At 42.4% G+C, this 20,693-nt stretch overlaps 2 protein-coding genes across 2 annotated transcripts in view; one reads left to right on the forward strand and one right to left on the reverse strand.

Annotated features, from left to right (window-relative positions):
- On the forward strand, positions 1–2,382 carry LOC116303497 (tubulin beta chain). Its single transcript, XM_031713052.2, has 6 exons — positions 1–142; positions 277–385; positions 487–597; positions 719–1,176; positions 1,567–2,061; positions 2,200–2,382. Exons 1-6 carry the CDS (start codon positions 86–88, stop codon positions 2,311–2,313), a joined length of 1,344 nt encoding a protein of 447 aa, XP_031568912.1. The 5' UTR covers positions 1–85; the 3' UTR covers positions 2,314–2,382.
- Positions 2,379–20,693, reverse strand: part of LOC116303496 (tolloid-like protein 1) — a 26,678-nt gene continuing 8,363 nt past the window's right edge. The window contains exons 2-12 of the mRNA XM_031713051.2: positions 9,647–9,790; positions 9,135–9,249; positions 8,574–8,799; positions 8,048–8,255; positions 7,115–7,549; positions 6,317–6,673; positions 5,880–6,011; positions 5,637–5,759; positions 4,486–4,605; positions 3,885–4,183; positions 2,379–3,468 (exon numbers count right to left, since the gene is read on the reverse strand). Of these exons, the coding sequence (XP_031568911.2) occupies positions 3,061–3,468; positions 3,885–4,183; positions 4,486–4,605; positions 5,637–5,759; positions 5,880–6,011; positions 6,317–6,673; positions 7,115–7,549; positions 8,048–8,255; positions 8,574–8,799; positions 9,135–9,249; positions 9,647–9,790 (2,567 nt within the window). The 3' untranslated portion in view covers positions 2,379–3,060. The remainder of the gene's footprint in view (positions 3,469–3,884; positions 4,184–4,485; positions 4,606–5,636; positions 5,760–5,879; positions 6,012–6,316; positions 6,674–7,114; positions 7,550–8,047; positions 8,256–8,573; positions 8,800–9,134; positions 9,250–9,646; positions 9,791–20,693) is intronic.

Here is a 20,693-nt window from a genome sequence, read left to right on the forward strand (position 1 = left end):
CAAATATCGGCAGTTTACAAGTAACCGAATACGGGAAAGAGCTCTAAAGTACGTCTTTCAAGAGAGTCTAATTTAACGCGTAAAAATGAGAGAAATTGTACATCTTCAAGCAGGACAGTGTGGTAACCAGATTGGAGCCAAGGTAGGCGAATTTTGAAAGAAATTGCTCGTATTTTTTAGCTTGCAAATGGCCAAGAAGTAAGGGCGGGAAGTCGGTGAAGGCGTGTGCGAGCATTAGCTCAAGTTTAAACGATTCTTCCTTCGTTTTTTCTTCAGTTTTGGGAAGTTATCTCCGATGAACACGGTATTGATCCCACTGGTACATACCATGGCGATTCAGATCTCCAGTTGGAGAGAATTAACGTTTACTATAACGAAGCAACCGGTAAGGAAAAGATTCTCTCGTGAACTTGACAATGGCCTTTCACATTTAAAATCTTCGATGTCATTTCGCAACATTTAAACGTCGACGTTCTCTTTTTCTAGGCGGTAAATATGTTCCAAGAGCTGTATTAGTAGATTTGGAGCCCGGAACAATGGATTCTGTTCGATCAGGACCTTTTGGACAGATTTTTAGACCAGATAACTTCGTTTTCGGTAAGTTGAACTCAACATTCGATTCTTCACTTATAGCGTGCATAAATAATTAAGTACATCTTTTAGATTTGATTCTTCGTGAAGGTTTGGGGTCTGATGTGTAAACAATGTATTATTCCAGGACAAAGTGGTGCTGGAAATAACTGGGCTAAAGGACATTATACCGAAGGTGCAGAATTAGTCGATTCTGTTCTCGATGTCGTACGCAAAGAAGCTGAGAGCTGCGATTGTCTACAGGGATTTCAGCTCACACACTCTCTTGGTGGAGGAACTGGCTCAGGAATGGGAACACTTCTGATCTCAAAGATCCGTGAAGAGTATCCCGATCGTATTATGAACACATTCAGCGTCGTACCATCACCTAAAGTATCAGATACCGTAGTCGAACCATACAACGCAACCCTCTCCGTCCACCAACTTGTAGAAAACACTGACGAGACATACTGCATCGATAATGAAGCTCTTTACGACATTTGTTTCCGAACCCTAAAACTTACCACTCCAACCTACGGAGATCTTAACCATCTTGTCTCTGCTACCATGAGTGGTGTAACGACATGTCTTCGATTCCCTGGACAGGTAAGAAATTAGAACTTAAAACTTGAAGAAAGTAGGATTTTCTTTGCGGTTTTTTTCCGGCGTTTAGTTTGCTGGGCGCAGCCCAAAATTAAGTATGCAAGCGCAATGTGTTAGTCTAGCTTGGATTTAAGTATTACAAAAGCAGCTGCTGAATAATAATAGTGTTTCTGTAGACTATACTTCGTACACATATGATTAATGGGTTTATGAAGAATGGTTTTCAAGAAGGCAGACGAGTAGTCTGAAGAATTCGAAAGGCAATAAATATATTTTTCAAAATGGTCCAATATATTATATTAAATATCAAAAAAATTCTTGAATATTAAAAACAGGTTAAATATAAGTTTATTGCTGTTCTTTAAATCTGACGTTTGTGTATTTTTTCGACAGCTGAATGCTGATCTGAGAAAACTTGCTGTCAATATGGTACCATTCCCACGTCTTCACTTCTTTATGCCTGGCTTTGCTCCTCTGACAAGCCGTGGATCCCAACAGTACCGTGCCCTTACCGTCCCAGAACTGACACAACAGATGTTTGATGCCAAGAACATGATGGCTGCATGTGATCCAAGACATGGTCGTTACCTGACAGTTGCTGCTATGTTCCGTGGCCGCATGTCCATGAAGGAGGTTGATGAACAGATGTTGAACGTACAGAACAAGAACAGCTCTTACTTCGTTGAATGGATCCCCAACAACGTCAAGACTGCAGTCTGTGACATCCCACCTCGTGGACTTAAGATGGCTGCTACCTTCATCGGGAACAGCACTGCCATCCAAGAACTCTTCAAGAGAATTAGCGAGCAGTTCACTGCTATGTTCAGGCGAAAGGCTTTCCTTCATTGGTATACTGGTGAGGGTATGGACGAGATGGAGTTCACTGAGGTGAGTCTTCAATCCCTGCTCTTCATAACTTCACTATATCCCTTCCCTCTCTCCCCCCCCTTCTTCCATTTCTACCAAACCTTCGGACCCCCACAGAGTTAAAATGTTAAATATTAAATCTTTTTTATCTACCCATAGGCTGAGTCCAACATGAACGATTTGGTGTCTGAATACCAACAGTACCAGGATGCTACTGCTGAAGAGGAAGGAGAGTTTGACGAGGAGGAAGAAGGAGAAGAAGAGGCAGCATAAATCAACTGGACATGAACAATTAAAGTCTTCAGACATTGAAGCAAATAAAATCAGAATCTTAAAGATAAACCTGTGTTGTGTTTTATATATAATAATAATGCTGGACTCTTACATCACCATGAGGGTCATTGTTACAAAATTTGACTCAAGAAAACAGGTACTTTAATATTGAGGGTTATGTAAAATAGGATGTGAGATTTTGTTTACAAGACTATCTACATATCCCAAAGAAAAAAATGTAATTAACGAGGAAGTATGAAAAAAGTTAAGCTTTTAAGTTCGACATACTTGAACTATATAAAAAGTTAAAGGGGTGTGTGACAAGTAATGTATCATTGAGATCCGAAACTGACAAAAATGGTTGATGACAACCTGCTTCAAAACAAAGGAAATTCGTTAATGATTCATACCGCTTTCTTGTGTAAAAAATTTAATGGGCATTTAGGTGTTTTGAAACAATAGAAAACCGGTTTTGAACTTGATCTTTTCACTCTTAAAACGTGGCAATTTAGAACCCCCGCGCCGCAGACACGTTAATTGGGTTAGCTGTGGTAAAATATCCACAGGTAGCCCAAAGGCAAAAAACATCTCTGAATTTGGTTGTCTTGATCAGCAGCTAGGCATTTGGGTGAGTAAAATAAGATACGTAGTTTTATAATTATTTGTTTTAATTTTAAGTTAAAATAGGGTGGTATGCTTAGTAAGCTTTAAATTATGCATTACAGTTTTTTTCTTAGGTAAAACCAGTTAGTTGTAGTAATACTTCGCTATAAAACCTCGTCTTTGTACAGTACCATCTGATATAAATTTAACCCACAATTCCCCTCCACGAGCGCCTATCAAAGGGGGTTTCATTGTACCACAGAACCGTCCAATGGGGCGCATTTTCGTAGTGGAATTATATTTCATTTGTATATCTAAATAATCATATTTACACTGTCTATCATTCTCTAAATCAAACATTTCAAATGACAGGAAAACTTTCTTTCCTTGTCGTCCTTGGATCTTCCACAGACAATTGGAACGGCTTGGATAAGGTGAAGGATATCGAGGTGACTGTAATGTTCCTTTGAGACCATAAAAGGTGCCTCCACAGAGCTGATCTTTCTTGGGTCGCATGTGATAACTCAGAGAAAACCCCTCTGGATATGGTGCCTAAAAGTTCATAATATTACATTAAAAAATATGATCAATATGGTGAATCCTATGTTATAACTTTTAAACTAACGGGGAAAAGGATTTGGACTTTTCAGGAAAATGGTGGACGCTCGTCAATGTATGTGCATCTCATACATCTTCTAAACATGAAAAACTTGAACTAATGTCCCATCGGTCAAGCGCGCAAAACTCTTTTTTTTTTTTTGGTTTCAATTTTCTTATTGCCTTGTGAAACAAAACTTGAAAATGCATAATTATTTTACCATCTCAAAGTATTTCAGTCATATTTCAGTCTGGGTCATCTGTATCCAGATCTTTTATGCTTATGCATTCTTTTTCAGGACAGAATAGAAAGGGGGTAAATCGAAAAAGCCTAGCTTTGAAACTAAGTTCGAATAAGTAAGTAGACCAACCTCAATATGATAGTGAACCCTCAGTTCGTCTGCTTTGAAGTGGAGAAGCCCATCAACATCCTGCTGACCGCACAGCTTCAATGTGCGCATGCCCGAACCCTCGTTAATAAAAATCTTTATGTAATTCCGACACTTCTGATCACGTGACCACGATAATTTCAAGTTCATTCCTATGGTATACCGCTGACGAACTCGTATCGTCCACTCACAGTCGACGGTGCCTTGGAACCAGGAAGGAATGTGTGGTGATGTGAATTTCCCAACGAGGGAGGATAGCACCCCGGTGCACATTGGGATAGCTGTGGTACAATTATGCAAGTATTAGTCGAGATTAGGTTATAGAAAGCTAAATAATTCAAAATAATGGGAAAATCTAAGGATGACAAAGGCGCGCGAGAAAGAAAAGCACGTAAAGTATATTTGCTTGATTTACTCATTTCCCGTTGTTTAGCAAACTTTTTTTGGCGGCCTCAAATACAAAAAGTTCATCTCATCCGGATTCTACTTTCGCATAACACTTTTACCTAAATTGGGCTCCCTGTGCTTCAGATGTCCTTGGCGTAGCCCACACATATAAATGTATCCATCCCATAGTACTCACCTAGTTTACAGGTTTTCATGTCTGGATCGAGTGCGTAACCGTACTTACAGGAGCATTCGAAACTCCCTGGAGTATTGATACATCCTTGCGAGCAAATAGACAATCTACATTCATCTGAATCTAAGAAGAAAGTACGCGTGTATTAAGTATTCATGTTTCCATTCTACGCACCTTTGGAATGGATATTTTCACCTTAGGATATAAGATGATTTTGATTTCCTTAGAAGTGGATTACTGGATTACGCAACCGCTGACGTATCTCCCCCGCAAGAGGTTATCTTATGCTAGACGCCCAAGATGAAATGTCATAATGCTGTGCGTCATACTGCTTATAACAGGTTATATCGTGAAGGATCGGGACCAGCAAAGGTTAGACAAGTTGTGACAATGTTATCCTTATTACGAAGGTTCACTTTATTTTTATCTCTAACGAAGCTTCTAGAATTCGCATCTTTTTTGGCTAACTACTTGGTACTTGCACACTTAATTAATTCACATTTAGAATTTCTATTCGATCGTTTTCATTTTATTCTCCCCTTGAATTTCTATAGTGATTTTCTGTAATTTATAACGTAAAATTCTAAATATGTGTGCAAAATACTGAGACTGATCTAGCCAAAATATAAGGGGAGCTTGACCGAATTTTGCGAATGACTCTACAGAACTTGGAAAAATATATAATGATATGCTTTCTATTCCACTTCAAGAAACATGAAGGTCATGGTTACCACGTATAAAGTTCCTACATGGAAATAATCAAGGTCTATGATCAAGACTACAAACACTCCTCCAGATAGTAACACGTTAAAAGATTCCAGCTGAACAGGTGAATTTTGCTTTAGCCAATCACAGCGCGTTTAGCTGTTTTGCCGCCATTCCCAGACTACTGCAACCCAGCTTCTGCGTATTTTTCTGTTTTCTTTTGACTGAAATATAATATACGTGCCTACAAGAAGCAGAAATATAAAAAGGAAGCATAAAAACGATTTCACTTTACCGCCATGTTTGCTTCGTTCTTTTAAGCTTAGGGCCGGTCATTTTGTCCAATCATGCTTTGCGCGCCGCGTTCACCGCTCAGCTTGTTACTATGTACATCTCAGTTTAAAGTACTCTAGGTATCCATAGCAACCAGGTATCCATGGGAACCTTACCTACACAAGTTCTTTTATCGTTGTCCAGATAATAACCTATAGGGCAGCTACAGAAATGACTGCCCTGTGTGTTGATACAGATGTGAGAACAACCACCATTTTCTTTCTCGCATTCGTCAATATCTGGAAGAAGCAAATTCTAAGAATGTATTCTACCCGAAATGGTTAAGTTTTACCAGCCAAAAAAAAACGCGTCAAAAAGTTTCTTTTCAGTGATGTTGGGTAGAGACGATGTTTACTTACCTACACATTTTATTTGGTTAGAATCAGTGAAAACAGCACGATAAGCGCTCCTGCATCCACACATGTACCCCCCTGCTATGTTCAAACAGCCTTGCTCGCATATGTTGGCTGTTTCTTGACACTCATCAATATCTGGATTAAATAGTATTGGTTGTTAAAACATGTACAAACCAGTTAGACCTGTTTTTAGTCTTATTTAATTTATTTTTGATTTTTTCTTGCAAAAGTCAACTGTAATGTAAAGATTGTGCAGCTTGAATTGAACCAATGTTTTAAAATCCCACGGTTTTTCAATGGTATCTGTTTTTATTGCTTTTTATTAACGACCCAACTCTTCAGAAAAAAAACATGGCTGCTGATTAATCACGTGACTCGCGCCCAGGTTCTTACATTAAAAAGAATTGGCGACATTACTTATTTTTGAATAGTTAACGTACCCACCGCCTTGTAATGCGCCTTAAACCCCTGTCCTCTTTTGGCGTCTTGTGAGTCTGAATGCATGAAAAGCCTCAGGTGGTTGGTCTGTAACACGATGTCCTTTGGGAAATTCCTCCCACAATTGAGACTAAGGAACTTGGAGGAAACTCCCTCATTGCCCTCTCTCATTTCCAGGTAGTCCAGGCAGCCATGGTCGATGTCAACTTGACGGAAATCAAAGTCTTCGAAAGTGATGTGGATTCTGTAGCCTACAGGAGCTGATATTTGCCAGATACAGTCGATGTCCCTGGTGTATATGGAGGGATAGTATGGACTTGTGATGGTGCCGTTCAGGTCAGTCAACACGTGCTTGCAGTCTGAGTACAATATAGCAATAAAAGTTGATTATTTGTAATAATAGTTGTAATAATGATGAAGATCGATGGTAGTCAGGATTATGAGTGGTGAACTAGGACGGGTGGTATTGATTATATATCTCTTTACCTTTCAAGCACAATAGACCTCTTTACCTTCGTATGCAAATTGACCATTTCAGACCACGTGACATTTTAAAATATTTAGTTATGAAAGAATCAGCAACCAAGAGTTGCATCACATGGTCTGAAATGTGACAACGAAGGTAAAGATCGAAGTCTATTTTAAAAAAAGTTGAACACTTTCCAATATACCCGCCAAAAAATAGATATCATTCCCATGAAAACCACAGTTTCGTTTCTGTACTCCCACTGCTGTCCAGGGTAAACGCAGGCTCTTTGAACGATATTGACCAATTTTACACATGCGCAACGTCCACTTACCGCTGACTTTATACCGCAACGTAAATCCAACAGGCTCAACTTCACTCACAATTCTTCTACGCCAGCCATACAGTGGTTGATGAGCAGCTACCGTAGGGTTAGTTGTTCTCTTCGTTGAGTTCGTCGAGTGTAGCTTTATAAATAAACTGTCGTGAAAGACTGCCAGAACACGAGGTACTTCACTACCACAGTACTTTGCCAAATATGGTGCCAGTTGACCTTTGCCCTTTCGTACTTCTATATAATCACCTCGGCATTCACCATCCGGGTCTTGAACTCCAACGTTGATTTTTTCAATGGTGAGGGTGAGCATTTGAGTGGTTTTGAAATCGGCCGCCAAAATAGTCCAGGTAAAGTCCCGTTGCTTTGGATACGGTTTGGGGAAGTTTGGTGACGTCAAATTACCTGTAGAGCCAACTAGGATACCACCGTTTTCTGGAAGAAAAACCAACTTATTTTGTACAAGTTATGATTAAATGCAAAGCTAAGTCAAGTGCGCATTGGGTAAGTTGGATGCACAATGGGTAGATCAAGTGCGCATTGCGTAGATTGAATGCGCAGTGGGTAGATCAAGTGCGCATTGGGTAGTTCGGATGCGCAGGGGTATATATCAAGTGCGCATTGAGTAGACGGAATGCGTAGTGGATAGATCATGTGCGCATTGGGCAGAATCATTGCGCAGTGGCTAGATTCAATGCGCAGTTGATTAACCAAGTGCGCGAGCATTACCAAATGAAGTGCGAATTGGGTACACCGAATGCGCAATGGTTAGAACAACCGCCCACTTGGCAACTCAAGTGCACATAGGACCTCCTCTTTTTCTGTCTCAGATCACCACTTATTGCATTCTTTCTTTTAAAATTAAGTAAATTGGATTCTTAATTACAAAAATTTAATATACGTCTCATTAAGGTAATTCCTTTCAAAACTTACCGTGAACATAAGGGCACTTGTAGAGCAAGTTCGCTTGTAGGATATCACTCTTACTAAGCGACGACGCGCCGCCACGCGTGTGCGCATAGAAGTAGTCGAAGCCTTGTTCTTTCAGGTTATACGTAGATATCCTAGGCTTAAGGGTTCGTCGGTTATTTCTGCTGAACACGTTGGTTCCGTAAAGCATTATGGATCTGTAGTCAAAAGGCTGTTTGATGGCAAAAGTAAAAAAGTCGACTTCAGTTGGGTTTCTATAAAATTTATAGACCTATGTTTGATGCATCTGAAATTGAGGTAAAGCTATACGAATAGCGATTTTGCACCATCGCGTGCTGGCGGACATATTGGATGTACGATGCGATAAAGTCCCTTTTTATTCCCTTGACCGCAGCAACCTTTTATGCATCATTAAAGTGCGCCTCGAAGAGCCTGCGTGCTAGGAAGGTACTCTGACAGGATAAGCTAACAATATACATTTGAACAAAACAGTGGATGAATGTTAGGTTTATTGCGCTGAAAACCTCACCTGATCCAAAGGATGAGTCGAGAATTGCTTTCCAAAATTATGCGTCTGTCCTGGTTGAATGTTTTCATAAAGAATCACCACGTAGTCGTCTCGATCAGGTCGGCTTTGTTCGTGCCAGAACCCTACCAGGTGACCTAACTCGTGTAGGATGATGGGAAGGGTGTGGCAGCCGTAACCTAGCAACAGGTGCTGCACTCCACCCTGACGACCGACTGTAGAACAGCAGCTACAACGAAAACATGTACGTAAGATTTATAAGTTTTGAAAATGTGACGAGATGTTTTAAAAAAAGAAGCCGAAGGTTAAGTGTCAGGGATTAATCGTGCATGACCTGTTGACGTCACGAAGGAAGAGTAACCATGGTAACCCTGGTTTTTTGCCTCTCTCTTCTCCCACTAGGGGACACCCAAAAATAACAGGCTATCCCTAGCAGTAGAGTTACCCTTCCTCGTATTTGTTCGGTGACCAACTATTCTCTACTAGCCAGCACCAGTCTTCTCTCAAAGATAAAGTGATATTATCATATCGTTGCCCGCAATACAACTCGTTCAGCGGTCTTACCCAGATACTCTTCTTATCTCAGTGTAGTCAGTCTCATTGGTTCGAGGAACGAATTTAATGCATGTGTGTTTCTGCCATATTCTTATTGCCTTCTTGATCTGCAGCTTTGCCCATTCTGTGAAGAAGATGAGAGAAAATAACTCAATCTCCTGCTGTTTCTTTCCGTAATCAATCAGCTAATTGTATGTATCATACTACCAGCCTGCAATGACATGAAGCACTTGCCTCTTTTTGCTCAAACATTCCTGTTCACTTTTGATATGGAGGGAACTTGCATACATTGAATCAAAATATGGCGACCAATTTGAATAACTATTGTTCTCGTCTGACTAGCGACTGACTAACCTCGTGTTCACGTGGAAACATAAAGGCGTTCTCACATGTATGAGAGTCTAGTCAGTCGCTAGTCAGTGCAGAACAATAGTTATTCAAATTGGTCGCCATATTTCGATTCGGTGTATGCCATTTTGCAAAACCGGAAGTGACGGTACCAAGGTATAACAGGTTCTTACCAGAGAATCCAGAACCAATCACATATGGAATCGTGTTGTTGGGCCAAATTTCGGACTTGACTGAAGTAACGGCTCTTCTTACTCTTCGACCTCCGGGTACAGTCTGCTGGTAACGAGACAGCAGTACGTCTCCTTGTATGGCCTCTAAAGGATCAACACCAATAAGCAACACAGAATAAAAGAACACAGCCAATCAGATTGCATAAAGAGAGTCACATGAACACTGATGAGAACTACGTCATGATCAAGTTATGGATAAAAGCTGTGCCGAGAGATCAAGAAGGATTTCAATGACAGCAACCGAGAAACTAGGAGGATAGCAAGAAAAAATAGCATGAGAAAGAAAGTTCTTTTATCGCACCCCTTTGTTCTCTTTTCCTTGTCAACGATTTTACAAGAAATTTAACTTGTTTTTTGTTCCTAATAAAAGTGAAAAGTCTAAAGTGTTTCTAATAAAATTGAAGGAGCACAGAAACTACGAGTTGGGAAGCACGGATGGCGTGCCGCTGCTAATGAATCTCTTCGCTATGGTCATGAATAGATCACAAGACTATGAAATATATGTGAATAGAGTTGGTTGTTGGTAAAGTTCTCTCCTGTCAGAGTTTTTTCAAGTTCTACAGTTTTCATCTCTCCGAGGGCCACAGGTTTGTTAGTCACTGTCTAACAAACAAGTGCTACCTTCGTAAAACAAGGACGATTCACAGTGATTCAATTTTTTCATGCCGACAAAAAGTCTTCAAACCGCGAGATGTTTCTTCAGTAATTGTTAATGCGAAACGGAAACTAAAAAAGGGCATTTCCGTAATCACTCGTTCCTTATATCACCAGGTGGTGGTTTAACATCATTAACCTTATGTACCTTCAAACTGCGCAAAGGAAGTAGTAGTATTGCTGGCCAAATAAGACTGCAATGCTAAATATTCCGTGCGCAAATAGCTCTTTGGTATCCAGCAGCGGGGCGCAATAGAGAGAAGAGTTCTCAGATCTCAATCGTTCGAACCAAAGCATGCGTCGATGATTTGTTCATGCGCATGCGCGTTGGTCGATCATAGTCAACGTTTAATTTTACTTACCTATGGTTCATCAAAATCAAGATGATTCATCCAGGATAAGTTTCTAAATATACTGACATAAACCTACTAGAGCGCGCAAATCATAGACTTTGCATGTAAAATCTGAGCCAAAATGATGTCAAAGTTTCTTAAGGTTGTACTACAAGTTCCAGAAGCAATGCGCATTCTATTAGCAATTTTTATATCTAGACACCGAACGACTGCTAGCTAGTATGACAATAGAATGTAGCTAGTGCAGTCATGATCATGTACGTGCGAGGTGGAGGTCAGGGACGAGTACTACGTCCCTTGAGAACCATCTTGATTGATGAGATTTCTTTTTGATTAATTATTTTAACGGTCCTTTAATACACTTACTTTAACCGAAGTAAGCAGGGACGATATCTCGTGTCTGGCATATTGCCCGCCTTAGTCTTGCATGTGGTCCATATTTACTATTTATATATATTTAATGGGGATATTATGTAAGACAAAGAGCTGGTCTTACTTTATATCCTGCGAGCACAGATTAAAGCAGCAGTAAGGGGGACTCGCGAATCGCCGGCATTGCCAAAAATCACAAATCGAAAAACACCGGGGGGGGTGGGGTTTTTGGAGCAGTGACGAGGCCCTACAGGGGGTCTTGCGCGATCGGGTGGCAGCGCGAAAAGTCCCTTACTGCTGCTCTGTTGGGTACTGCAAACGGAGGTTAAAATATTCCTTAGATATAGATGGACGCCATCAAGAGCATACGAAACAAAACTGTGCGTAAGCTAAGAACTCAGGTGTTGGATCGCCTGGACGCCGACTTTGCCTTCACAACATTTATGGAGGGAGATACAGATGAGACGATGAACGAAGAAAGAGCAGAAAGAATTATCGACATGATGCCCGAAGGTAACTACCGTTTGGAGTTGACGTTTATAAAGTATTTAGACGGCGAGTGGATAATCGAAAAGGGCCGTAATCCTATTCGGGCGTCAGGTAAGCAAAACCTGTTTGTCTTAAGTGAAAATACGCGCTCGGGAGCGTTAGTAGGCATTGACATGATGTTTTACGAGGTCGCTTACCCAGTTACTGTGGTCATTTACGGTGCGTACGAGATTAAGAAGCCCGACGTTAAGAAGCTCAAACCAATGCGACATCCAGGTAACTGTGTTGCGAAGTTAGTAAGAGAGTTCTTTGAGGACTCCACCCGTGGTGGTAAGTTAACTTTAAAGAGAAGAGAAGCCATCAGGAAATGGGAAAAAGACACACATAAGGCCGGAGCCACCATAGACAACATCAAGAAGTTAGAGACTGCCTTAGAACGCCGCATACACGTAAAAGATATCACTGACGGGTTCATTTACCCAGGTACGCACAAATACGGAGGTAGAGGTGCCCCCATAATCATTTACCAACACAATGGACACGCTTGGCGAGAACTTAGGTTCCCCAAAAAGAAGGAAACTAAGGTCTATAAAGCTTCACCATTGATAGAATTAGTCCACGAAAACTCCGTTTGGTTGATGGATTCGGAAGGAAGTCAGTTTATGACGCAGGATGGTACTCTTTACCGCCCCGAAATTGAACACCAACGCATTCAAAGTGCCTGTGAAACCTTAGGGGAAGACTTCTCAGACGAGGTCCTTAGCTCTCGTAGTTTGGACTTCTTAGCCGCAAAGAAGAGGAACGGATGGAAGTCCACGCCTAAGGAATTCGCCGACATAGCCAAAGCCTGTGTAGAGCATGGTCATGGAGGTCTGTGGAACATGGAGTATGACGAAAACGAATACGTCTCCTTAGACATGAAACACTGTTACCCCGCAAGTTTTAAAGGATTGGGGGATTGTAAGGAGTATTATGACCGCTACGGACATCCAGACTCACAGTTCTTTCGTGTGTCCTTAGACGGCAGCTATGACGCCCCAGCTACGGGGTTTGTAAGATTAACCTCATGGAAGTTAGCAAAGGGCTTACATCCCATAATTTACGCGTGGTATGGGAAGCACCTGCAGGAGAAAGAATGGATACCGGTGCCGTTGTTAAAGTTCTTTGAAGAGCATAAACTTATGACATACACCGCCCACGAAGCCATATTGTGTCACTCCTCCTTCACAAAATGGTTACCTGAGCATAACCCCACCGCGCGGGTCGTCATAGGAAAGTTCACTCAGGGCGCAAAAGAAGGCGAAAAACATATGCAGCGACGCTTAATAACGGACGAAGGAGAGTTAAGCTTCCTCGTAAAGCGCGCACATGATGATGGATCGATGGTATCTGTGGAAAAGTGGAACTACTTCGTAGAAGGTCAAAAAGAACATAAGTGGAATGCACTGTGTTACTACCAAGATCACAGACCGCAATATTACCATTTACGCGCCAGTATGTTAGCATATGCGCACATTAACCTTCTTGCGATGCTGCTACGGTTCGACAAAGAGGACATACCACGTGTAGCCACGGATTCCCTGTACGTAAAGCCCGAAGTGTTAGAAAAGATGCAGGAGTTCTACACCGAAGACGAGTTAGCGGAAAGTGGTCAATGGCGCGTTAAAGACGAAGAGATAAAAGCCTGGAGAGAACGTGTGGAATATCATGGTGGACACACAAAAGGCGCCATTACCCCCACAGAAGAGCCATTACCGTTAGTTACGGACCCCATTTCCTACCAACGCTTCTCTTACCTTTACGGAACGGGTGGTAGTGGTAAGACCACCAGGGTTTTGGAACTCTTTCCAAAAATAAAGGTGTTAACTCCTACGCATCGTTTGGAAAGGGAATTAACGGAGATGGGTTACGACGCGCAAACCTACCACAGCTTCTTTCGCTGGAATGGCCAAAAGTGGGTACCGGAGGCAGTACACGACATACCTCCGGTGATACTTTGGGACGAGATTTGCACCGTTCCCTTGGAAATACTGCAGGAGTTCGTAGACTTCCTAAAAGGGAAATGCCAGGTGATATTTGCTGGGGATCCATGCCAACCTCCTCCAATAGCCGGAGAAATGCCCCACGAATGGTTAAAAGGAATGGTAGACCACTGTGAAGAAATCAACACCGACTACCGCAGTAAAGACCAAGTACGTAAATTAAAGGCGGAATTAAGGGGCCTTAGCGACGCGGAACAAAACAAGATACTACGTAAGCACATACGAGCGAAGAAATACGAGGACTTCCTTTACGCATGGCATCCAAAGGATTTGGTGCTAAGCAGCAAGCGCGCAGCACAGGCCCGCATACAGAAGGACCTGTTCGAAATACACCAGGAGCGCTTTCCTGGTCATTTGGTGCCTGTTTGCTACAAACCCCACGACACCCGCATGCAAAAAAGAGACGTCTGGGTACCTGGTACCGACATCCAACTGCAGAACGCGGTAACGCATGATAAAGCCTGGGTACCCATAGAAAAGGTGGAAAAAATAACCTCCCATCCAGACTGGCGCTTGGGCTATTGCATGACAGTCCACAGCGCGCAAGGGCTTACCATAAGAGAAACCTTATGGATCATAGACCAGCGGCTGTGTTGGAGCAACCTTATTTACACCGCCGTAAGCCGCGTAGAATATGCCAAACAGTTAAAGAGAGCCTGGGGTCCGCAATTGCGTTACGATAAGACGCCAGAGGACGTAGCCAAAGAGAACATTGCTAAGAAACTCCTTCGCTACAAGCGGCACGACGAAGAAAAAAATATGACGTTCGACCTATGCGTGGACGACGTCTATAAGAAAGGGGCAAGGTGTGCCAAGTGTAACATACCACTACTATGGAGGTTTGACCCAAATGACGATCAGCAGTTCTCCGTGGATCGCATAAACAATAAACGCGGGCATTGTAGAGGCAACGTAAGACTGACATGCCTAGAGTGTAATCGGGCGCGTGGAGCAGCACTACTCTGAGTCTTTGGGAACTATGAGCAGCTCTTCCTTGACAAATCCACGACTTGGGCCATTTAGGTAATACAACACAGGTTGCCCTTCCTTGGTGACGGACTTCGAAATCTCATACGTTTCCAAAGACCAGTTAGGATCCGTGGCTCTCTTACTGCCACCTTCGAGTTCCCCCGGCTGATAGAGGTATCTGACCACTATGTTGCGGGGTAGCTTTTTTTCCTTCAGTCCGACCGCCCTTGAACTTCTGACGTAGGACTTGTGTTCCACGTGTTTCTTCTTCATAGCATCCTTGGGTTTCATTCCCGTAGCCCTGGCCGCCTCGTTGTTCAAAGCCGCGACGACCTGGGGGAGCCTCTGAGTCCATTCCCTGTTGCGTTTGGAGGGATCTTCCAGCTCTTTCCAATACTGGTACCCAAAGAGACGCTCGGCCAGGGTCTTATTGAATCTTTCGACGATGCTCTGACCCCTGTGGTACTCTGCTTCGGCTCTCCTAATTTTAGTGCTGTGGTCTTTCAGGGTCTTAGTAACCACGCCCATGAACTCTGTCCCCGCATCCACTTGCAGCAGCTTAGGCCATTTCAAGACGCGCTTATAAATCCTACCTAGGGCTTCTGCGACTTCCCCAGAATCCTTGCTGGTTATGGGTTCGGCGTCCTTGTATCTGCTTGCGATATCAACTACGGTCAAAGCGTATCTATAGGTCTTTTTTCTCACCTTATCGTGCGGCAAGAAAAGCAAATCCGCCTGATGACCTTCATTGGGGGTATTTACGGTAAAGCTGGGCCTGGGAATGTACTTGGGCACGGGAAGATAAACCTGCCAGAGGGTTTGTTTTCTTAGCCAGTTCTTAGCCGTTTCTTCTGATACCCTGGCCGCGGTCGCGAGTTTCTTGATAGCTGACGCTCCTTTCCAATAGCCTTCAGGCCCATAGTAAATCCTTTTAAGTTTGTCCTCTACGCGGCCCATTATATGAATTCCAGGACGAGATTGATCTTGCGTCCGTTAAAATCCGCCGTCTTTCCGTCCACTTTAATGGTGATGTTTATGCTTTCTACCAAATGAGACAAGTCATAGCTTAAAGAAATGGGAGTGTATTCTACCAGGTCAAATGGATTACCCTTAGGTAGGAATTTGGACATAAGAGAAGACTTTTCTCCATTGTTGTAACTATGGACCAAGTCGCAATAGACTTCGTAAGAGGATGCGACTTTCCATTTCACAGGTATGGCTGTGTTGGTAATCGTCTTGCCTGAGGCACATAATAAAGATCCCAATGGGTCAGACTTTCCAAAAGTCATTGAATAATTTGACATATTATGTTTGAGGGTCATTTCGTGCGGCAATCCTGTGGTGAGAGTATAACCGTGTTTTGCTAATTCCTTGGCCAGTGTGATTGGTGTATAATGTCCATCGGGAAGCAATACGGCTTGATAGTTAGATCCTCCTGTATGCTCAGTGACTATGCCCCTAATCAGGTTATGCCAAGAATTGTACAAAGAGCAACTTATGAGCCGAACCTTATGGGCTTTAATGGGGGGATTCAAGTAAGTGGTAAAGTCATTCTTGTCGCTTTCCAAAAAGACGATCATTATATTAGATACGCCAAAGCCACGCCTCCCGCCAGCCCTGCGACTCCTACAAAGACCAATTCATTGTCTTTTTGTTTCTTAGAAGGCTGGTAGTAATTCTTGAACTGAGGCTTTCTCATTCTAAAGTCGGGGTGTGCTTGCGCATAAAGTTTAAAGGCGTAGTCTGTGTTTTCAAAGTTCTTATCCGCCTGCATCTTGTCTTGGTAGTTCTTATCCAACCAATCCCTGTAAGCTTGTCTTTTTTCATTCCAAGCTGCCACGTCCCGCTGATATTTCTCCAGCGCTAAATCATGCCTCTTCCTTTCGGCGGCTAAATCTCCGCTTTTGTCGCCTCTGACTAATCTATCCAAATACTGACCACCATAATTAGCTCCAGTGAATGCTAAAGCTGCAATAACTCCACCGGCGACTAAGCTAACCATTTATATATTACGCCGTAGGCAGGTACTTTTCCTTTCGTAGGTAATCCTTTAGCATGATAGCCCCGCCTACGGCAGCGGTCATCTTAGCAAAATTAGCAAAGCTCTTGCTTGGGTCTTCAGTAAAGTCTTCTTTTAGCACTTTCTTACCTACCCAACCAATACCCGCAACGATGGAAGTAATAATAGCTGCTTCTTCAACAGTTTTCAATAACGCGGTCGACATTATATTACAAAGCGAGAAGGTTATTCCATTACGGGTATTTTGCTTCTAGGCGGCTCCTGCACAGGTGCGTGATATGTTGGTGGTTTTACCTTTTTTGCTGCCCGCCATTGTAAGTAAAGGCTGCCTGCTGCTATAGCGACTCCTAACGCGCCAATGACGTAGCCGGGATTCCAAAAGGATTCCTCTTCTTCTACCTTTTCCTCCTTTTTTGCCTTGTTCTTTTTATTCATCTCTGCGAGCTTCTTTCCAGCGGCAACTCTGCCTGGAGATTTAGCCTTGGTAATCTTGGTATCTTCTACGGGTGGTTGTTCTTCGGTGCCACTCATCTTATATCTAAGGACTTGAAGGACTTGACAATGACTTAAGGACGACTTGACTAAGTACTTGACAACGACTTAAGGACGACTTAACTAAGTACTTGACAACGACTTAAGTAAGTACTTGAGGCGACTTGACTAAGTACTTAAGGACGACTTGACTAAGTACTTGAGGCGACTTGATCAGGTACCTCAGTAAGTGCTGCCTGGAAGACCTTTTCGACTTCTCTGTCCTTCTTGAAGTCCTTCCAAGATGTTCCGAAGGAACCTAGTACCTCCTTCAAGTCGACATGCTGAGCTACGTGCAAAGCCACAGAGGCGACTGCCATTAACTTACCGCACTTCAAAGACAACCACCCGCAGGTTATCTTAAGTTCTTGGGCGATGACATAGTCCTCGCTAATGTCCTTCCGTAGTTGCTCCACGTCGTCTATAGGCAGTGCAAGTCCAAGCAATTTAGTCGCAAGTCGGATAGCGGAGTCTGCTACGGCGTCCGTGGTCTTACTTGCAAGGGCAGCCTCGTACCTCTTATGGAACTTCTTAACCTCCTCTTCAGACAACTTGTTAACCTGCTCATGGGTAAGTTCCTTGCCTATCATTTCTTTACACTTCCCAGAAGACACGAGGATGTTAAGTTGTTCCTTGAGGTTACTTTCGTCTAACTGTGTGGGGACTTCATCTAAGAGCTGCTCAATGTCCATATATGTTAATGGAATACGGAAACCTCAAAGAGAAGATCATCTTGGAATGTTGGTGCGTCTTTAAATGCCGCATGTATTCGTGTAACTGTTCCTTGGATATCTCACCGCCGTAGTCGCTTAAGATGGTTTCCAGGTCACTCCGGCTCGGAGTATAAAATACGACAAGTGAACCTATGTTTTCCCTAAAAGGCTTAGAGACGCTGGTAAGCTGCTGGGAAAGCAACCAAACGCTGATATTGTCATGCCTACCGCTGAAGGCGAGTTTAACGAGCTCGGAAGTGCGTCTTTTTACGTCGTCCCCGCAGGCAATGTCATCCAATATGAGGAGTGTCTGTGTATCTTTAGGGAATTGCTTGTGCCAAAACTTCAAATGGCTGGATAACTCATTAGGGTCTAAGATATCCACAAAGAAGTCGTCGTCTTTCACTCCTATGCCCGTCCAGGTGCGGTTATTCACGTATGTGGGGCATAATAACACTATGTAGTCGAAACGGTATCTAAAGGGTCCTAATAGCTGCTCCACGATGAATTGGGTCTTTCCGCAGCCGGTGGGTCCTACTATCAGAGCATTGCAGGGAATATGGTTCGGATCCATTATATATACGATGGACCCAGTGGAAGCAGTAAGAAGGATTGCCGCCGACGCAAAAGATAAAAGAGACACCATAGAAATGCAAAGGGAGGAGATCGATCGGCTGCGGGAGCGTGTGCAGGAATTGTACGATGAAATGTGCGGTCTGAAGCGCGCAGAACGGTTTAGTGCGCTTTTGACGATGGTCGGTTGGGCAAAAGAAAGCGTTAAGGACTTTATGCGATATCCGCTGTAGAGCTGTTTAAAAGACACTTCAGAATGTTAAGTGTATGGTTGTTAAATTGTTAAAGATATACTGCATGAGTCATTTAAAAGACACTTCAGAATGTTGAGTATAAGGTTGTTAAAGATATACTGCATGAGTCATTTAAAAGATGTCTTAGGATGTTGAGTATAAGGTTATCATATTGTTAAGGATATCTTATATGAGTCATTTAAAAGACACCTAAGAATGTTAAAGATAAGGTTATCATATTGTTAAGTATGTCTTGCATGTTACTTCTAAAAGACACCTAAGAATGTTGAGTGTATGGTTGTTAAATTGTTAAAGATGTCTGCGTGTGTCTTTTAAAAGATGTCTTAGAATGTTAAAGATATATACGCGTGCTGTTTAAAAGACACTTCAGAATGTTAAGTATGAGGTTGTTAAATTGTTAAAGATACTACTTTCCTTAAAGAAAGAAATATCCTTACTCTTGGGTATATTTTCTTAAAAAAAGATAATAGTCCTTAACAATATGATAACCATATACTCAACATTCTGAAGTGTCTTTTAAATGACTCATGCAAGACATCCTTAACAATTTAACAACCTTATCTTTAACATTCTGAAGTGTCTTTTAAATGACTCATGCAAGACATCCTTAACAATTTAACAACCTTATCTTTAACATTCTGAAGTGTCTTTTAAACGCAGTAGACCTGTTTTAAAAGATGTCTTAGAATGTTAACAATAAAGTTAAAAATACGTTATATTGTGGTTAAGGTACACTTAAGTATAAATGAACTGTTCAATGTGTAAAAAGGTGTTCAGCACCAAGCAAAGACTACAATACCACGTTCGTCGTGGCGTTTGCACAAAGAAACCAATTAGTAAAGTTTGTAAGGATTGTGGTAAAGAATTCAGTACCGTTCAAAAGATGCGACAACATCAAGACAAACGCATTTGTGGGCTTTGTAAGGGCTGTAATAAGGAATTCCCTAACACCTCCGAGCACCTGAAAAGGGGCGTCTGTGAACAAAGCAGACAGTGTAGTTTCTGTAATAAGATACTAAGCAGTCGTCAACGTTTACAGACGCATCGGAAAACACATGAAGTCAACTATCGATTTCTCTTTGGGAGCTACGACTTAGAAGGCGTGGATTGCTACCAATGTGCGGATTTGATGTGTCGCTGCCCGCATAAAGAGGATTACTTAAGGAATCGCATAGATTACCATAAGAAGATAGTCCGTACTTTCCCCTCTTTCGAACGCGCCGAAGGCGTTCCGTGGACTAAAAGGGAGTATTGGAGGCAAGAGTGCGACCGCTGTGGTTGCATCAGAGAAGAGGAACATATCTTCAACTGCCTTAACAAATAAACGTCCTTAACAATATAACAACCTTATACTCAACATTCTGAGACCCTTTTAGAATGGGGTTTGCGCAAAGAGTCTCAAACCCCATTCTTATTTTTATTTATTATTATTAAGAAAAATAAGGACCCCTTTAAAGGTATATGCTAGCCTACTTTGTGGCAGGATTCCTAATCGCCCTTTCAATATATGGACTGTATTACGTGCGAACTACCAGCCGATTGCATTACGCCCACTCCTGCACCGCGTAAAAAATACACCTGCCTTCATTGCGGCAAGGTATTTCTTGAAGGATCCTTTGTGGGGCATTGGTGCTCCGCGGAGCAGCGGACTTTAGCAGACGTCCTTATGAATGCAGAGGACTCTCAGGCTCCCAATTAACCACGTCAAATACCCACCTGCCATCCTTTTTACCATGACTCATAACATGGGTAACATCCTGCCCTTCGATGGCGTACCTTATCCTATCGGGCGCCCAAAGGGTGTATGTTCTTTTTTTATTCTTTAAGACCAAACGCAGGCGGTCCAAGTCTTCAAAGACCACATAATTCTTTATCTCGTAAATCTCCCCCACCACCAAATCCCTCCAGTGCGTTTGTATGAACTTTAACTCGTTAAATTTATCCTTGTCCATATATTCTATGAAATATCTTTAAGTGTGTTGCCAAAGTCTCCGAGGTTTTAAAGCCCTTACAACAC

This window comes from Actinia tenebrosa, unplaced genomic scaffold, assembly GCF_029948245.1.
Source record: "Actinia tenebrosa isolate PJP-AT-01 unplaced genomic scaffold, QUT_ActTen_1.0 PGA_scaffold0__85_contigs__length_37466705, whole genome shotgun sequence".
Taxonomy (NCBI): Eukaryota; Metazoa; Cnidaria; class Anthozoa; order Actiniaria; family Actiniidae; genus Actinia; species Actinia tenebrosa.

Excerpts from the sequence above, each read along its gene's own strand:
- LOC116303497 (XM_031713052.2), top strand. The coding sequence starts at position 86 with ATGAGAGAAATTGTACATCTTCAAGCAGGACAGTGTGGTAACCAGATT. Across the intron at positions 386-486 it reads TTACTATAACGAAGCAACCG|GCGGTAAATATGTTCCAAGA; the intron begins GTAAGGAAAAGA and ends CTCTTTTTCTAG. Across the intron at positions 1,177-1,566 it reads GTCTTCGATTCCCTGGACAG|CTGAATGCTGATCTGAGAAA; the intron begins GTAAGAAATTAG and ends TTTTTTCGACAG.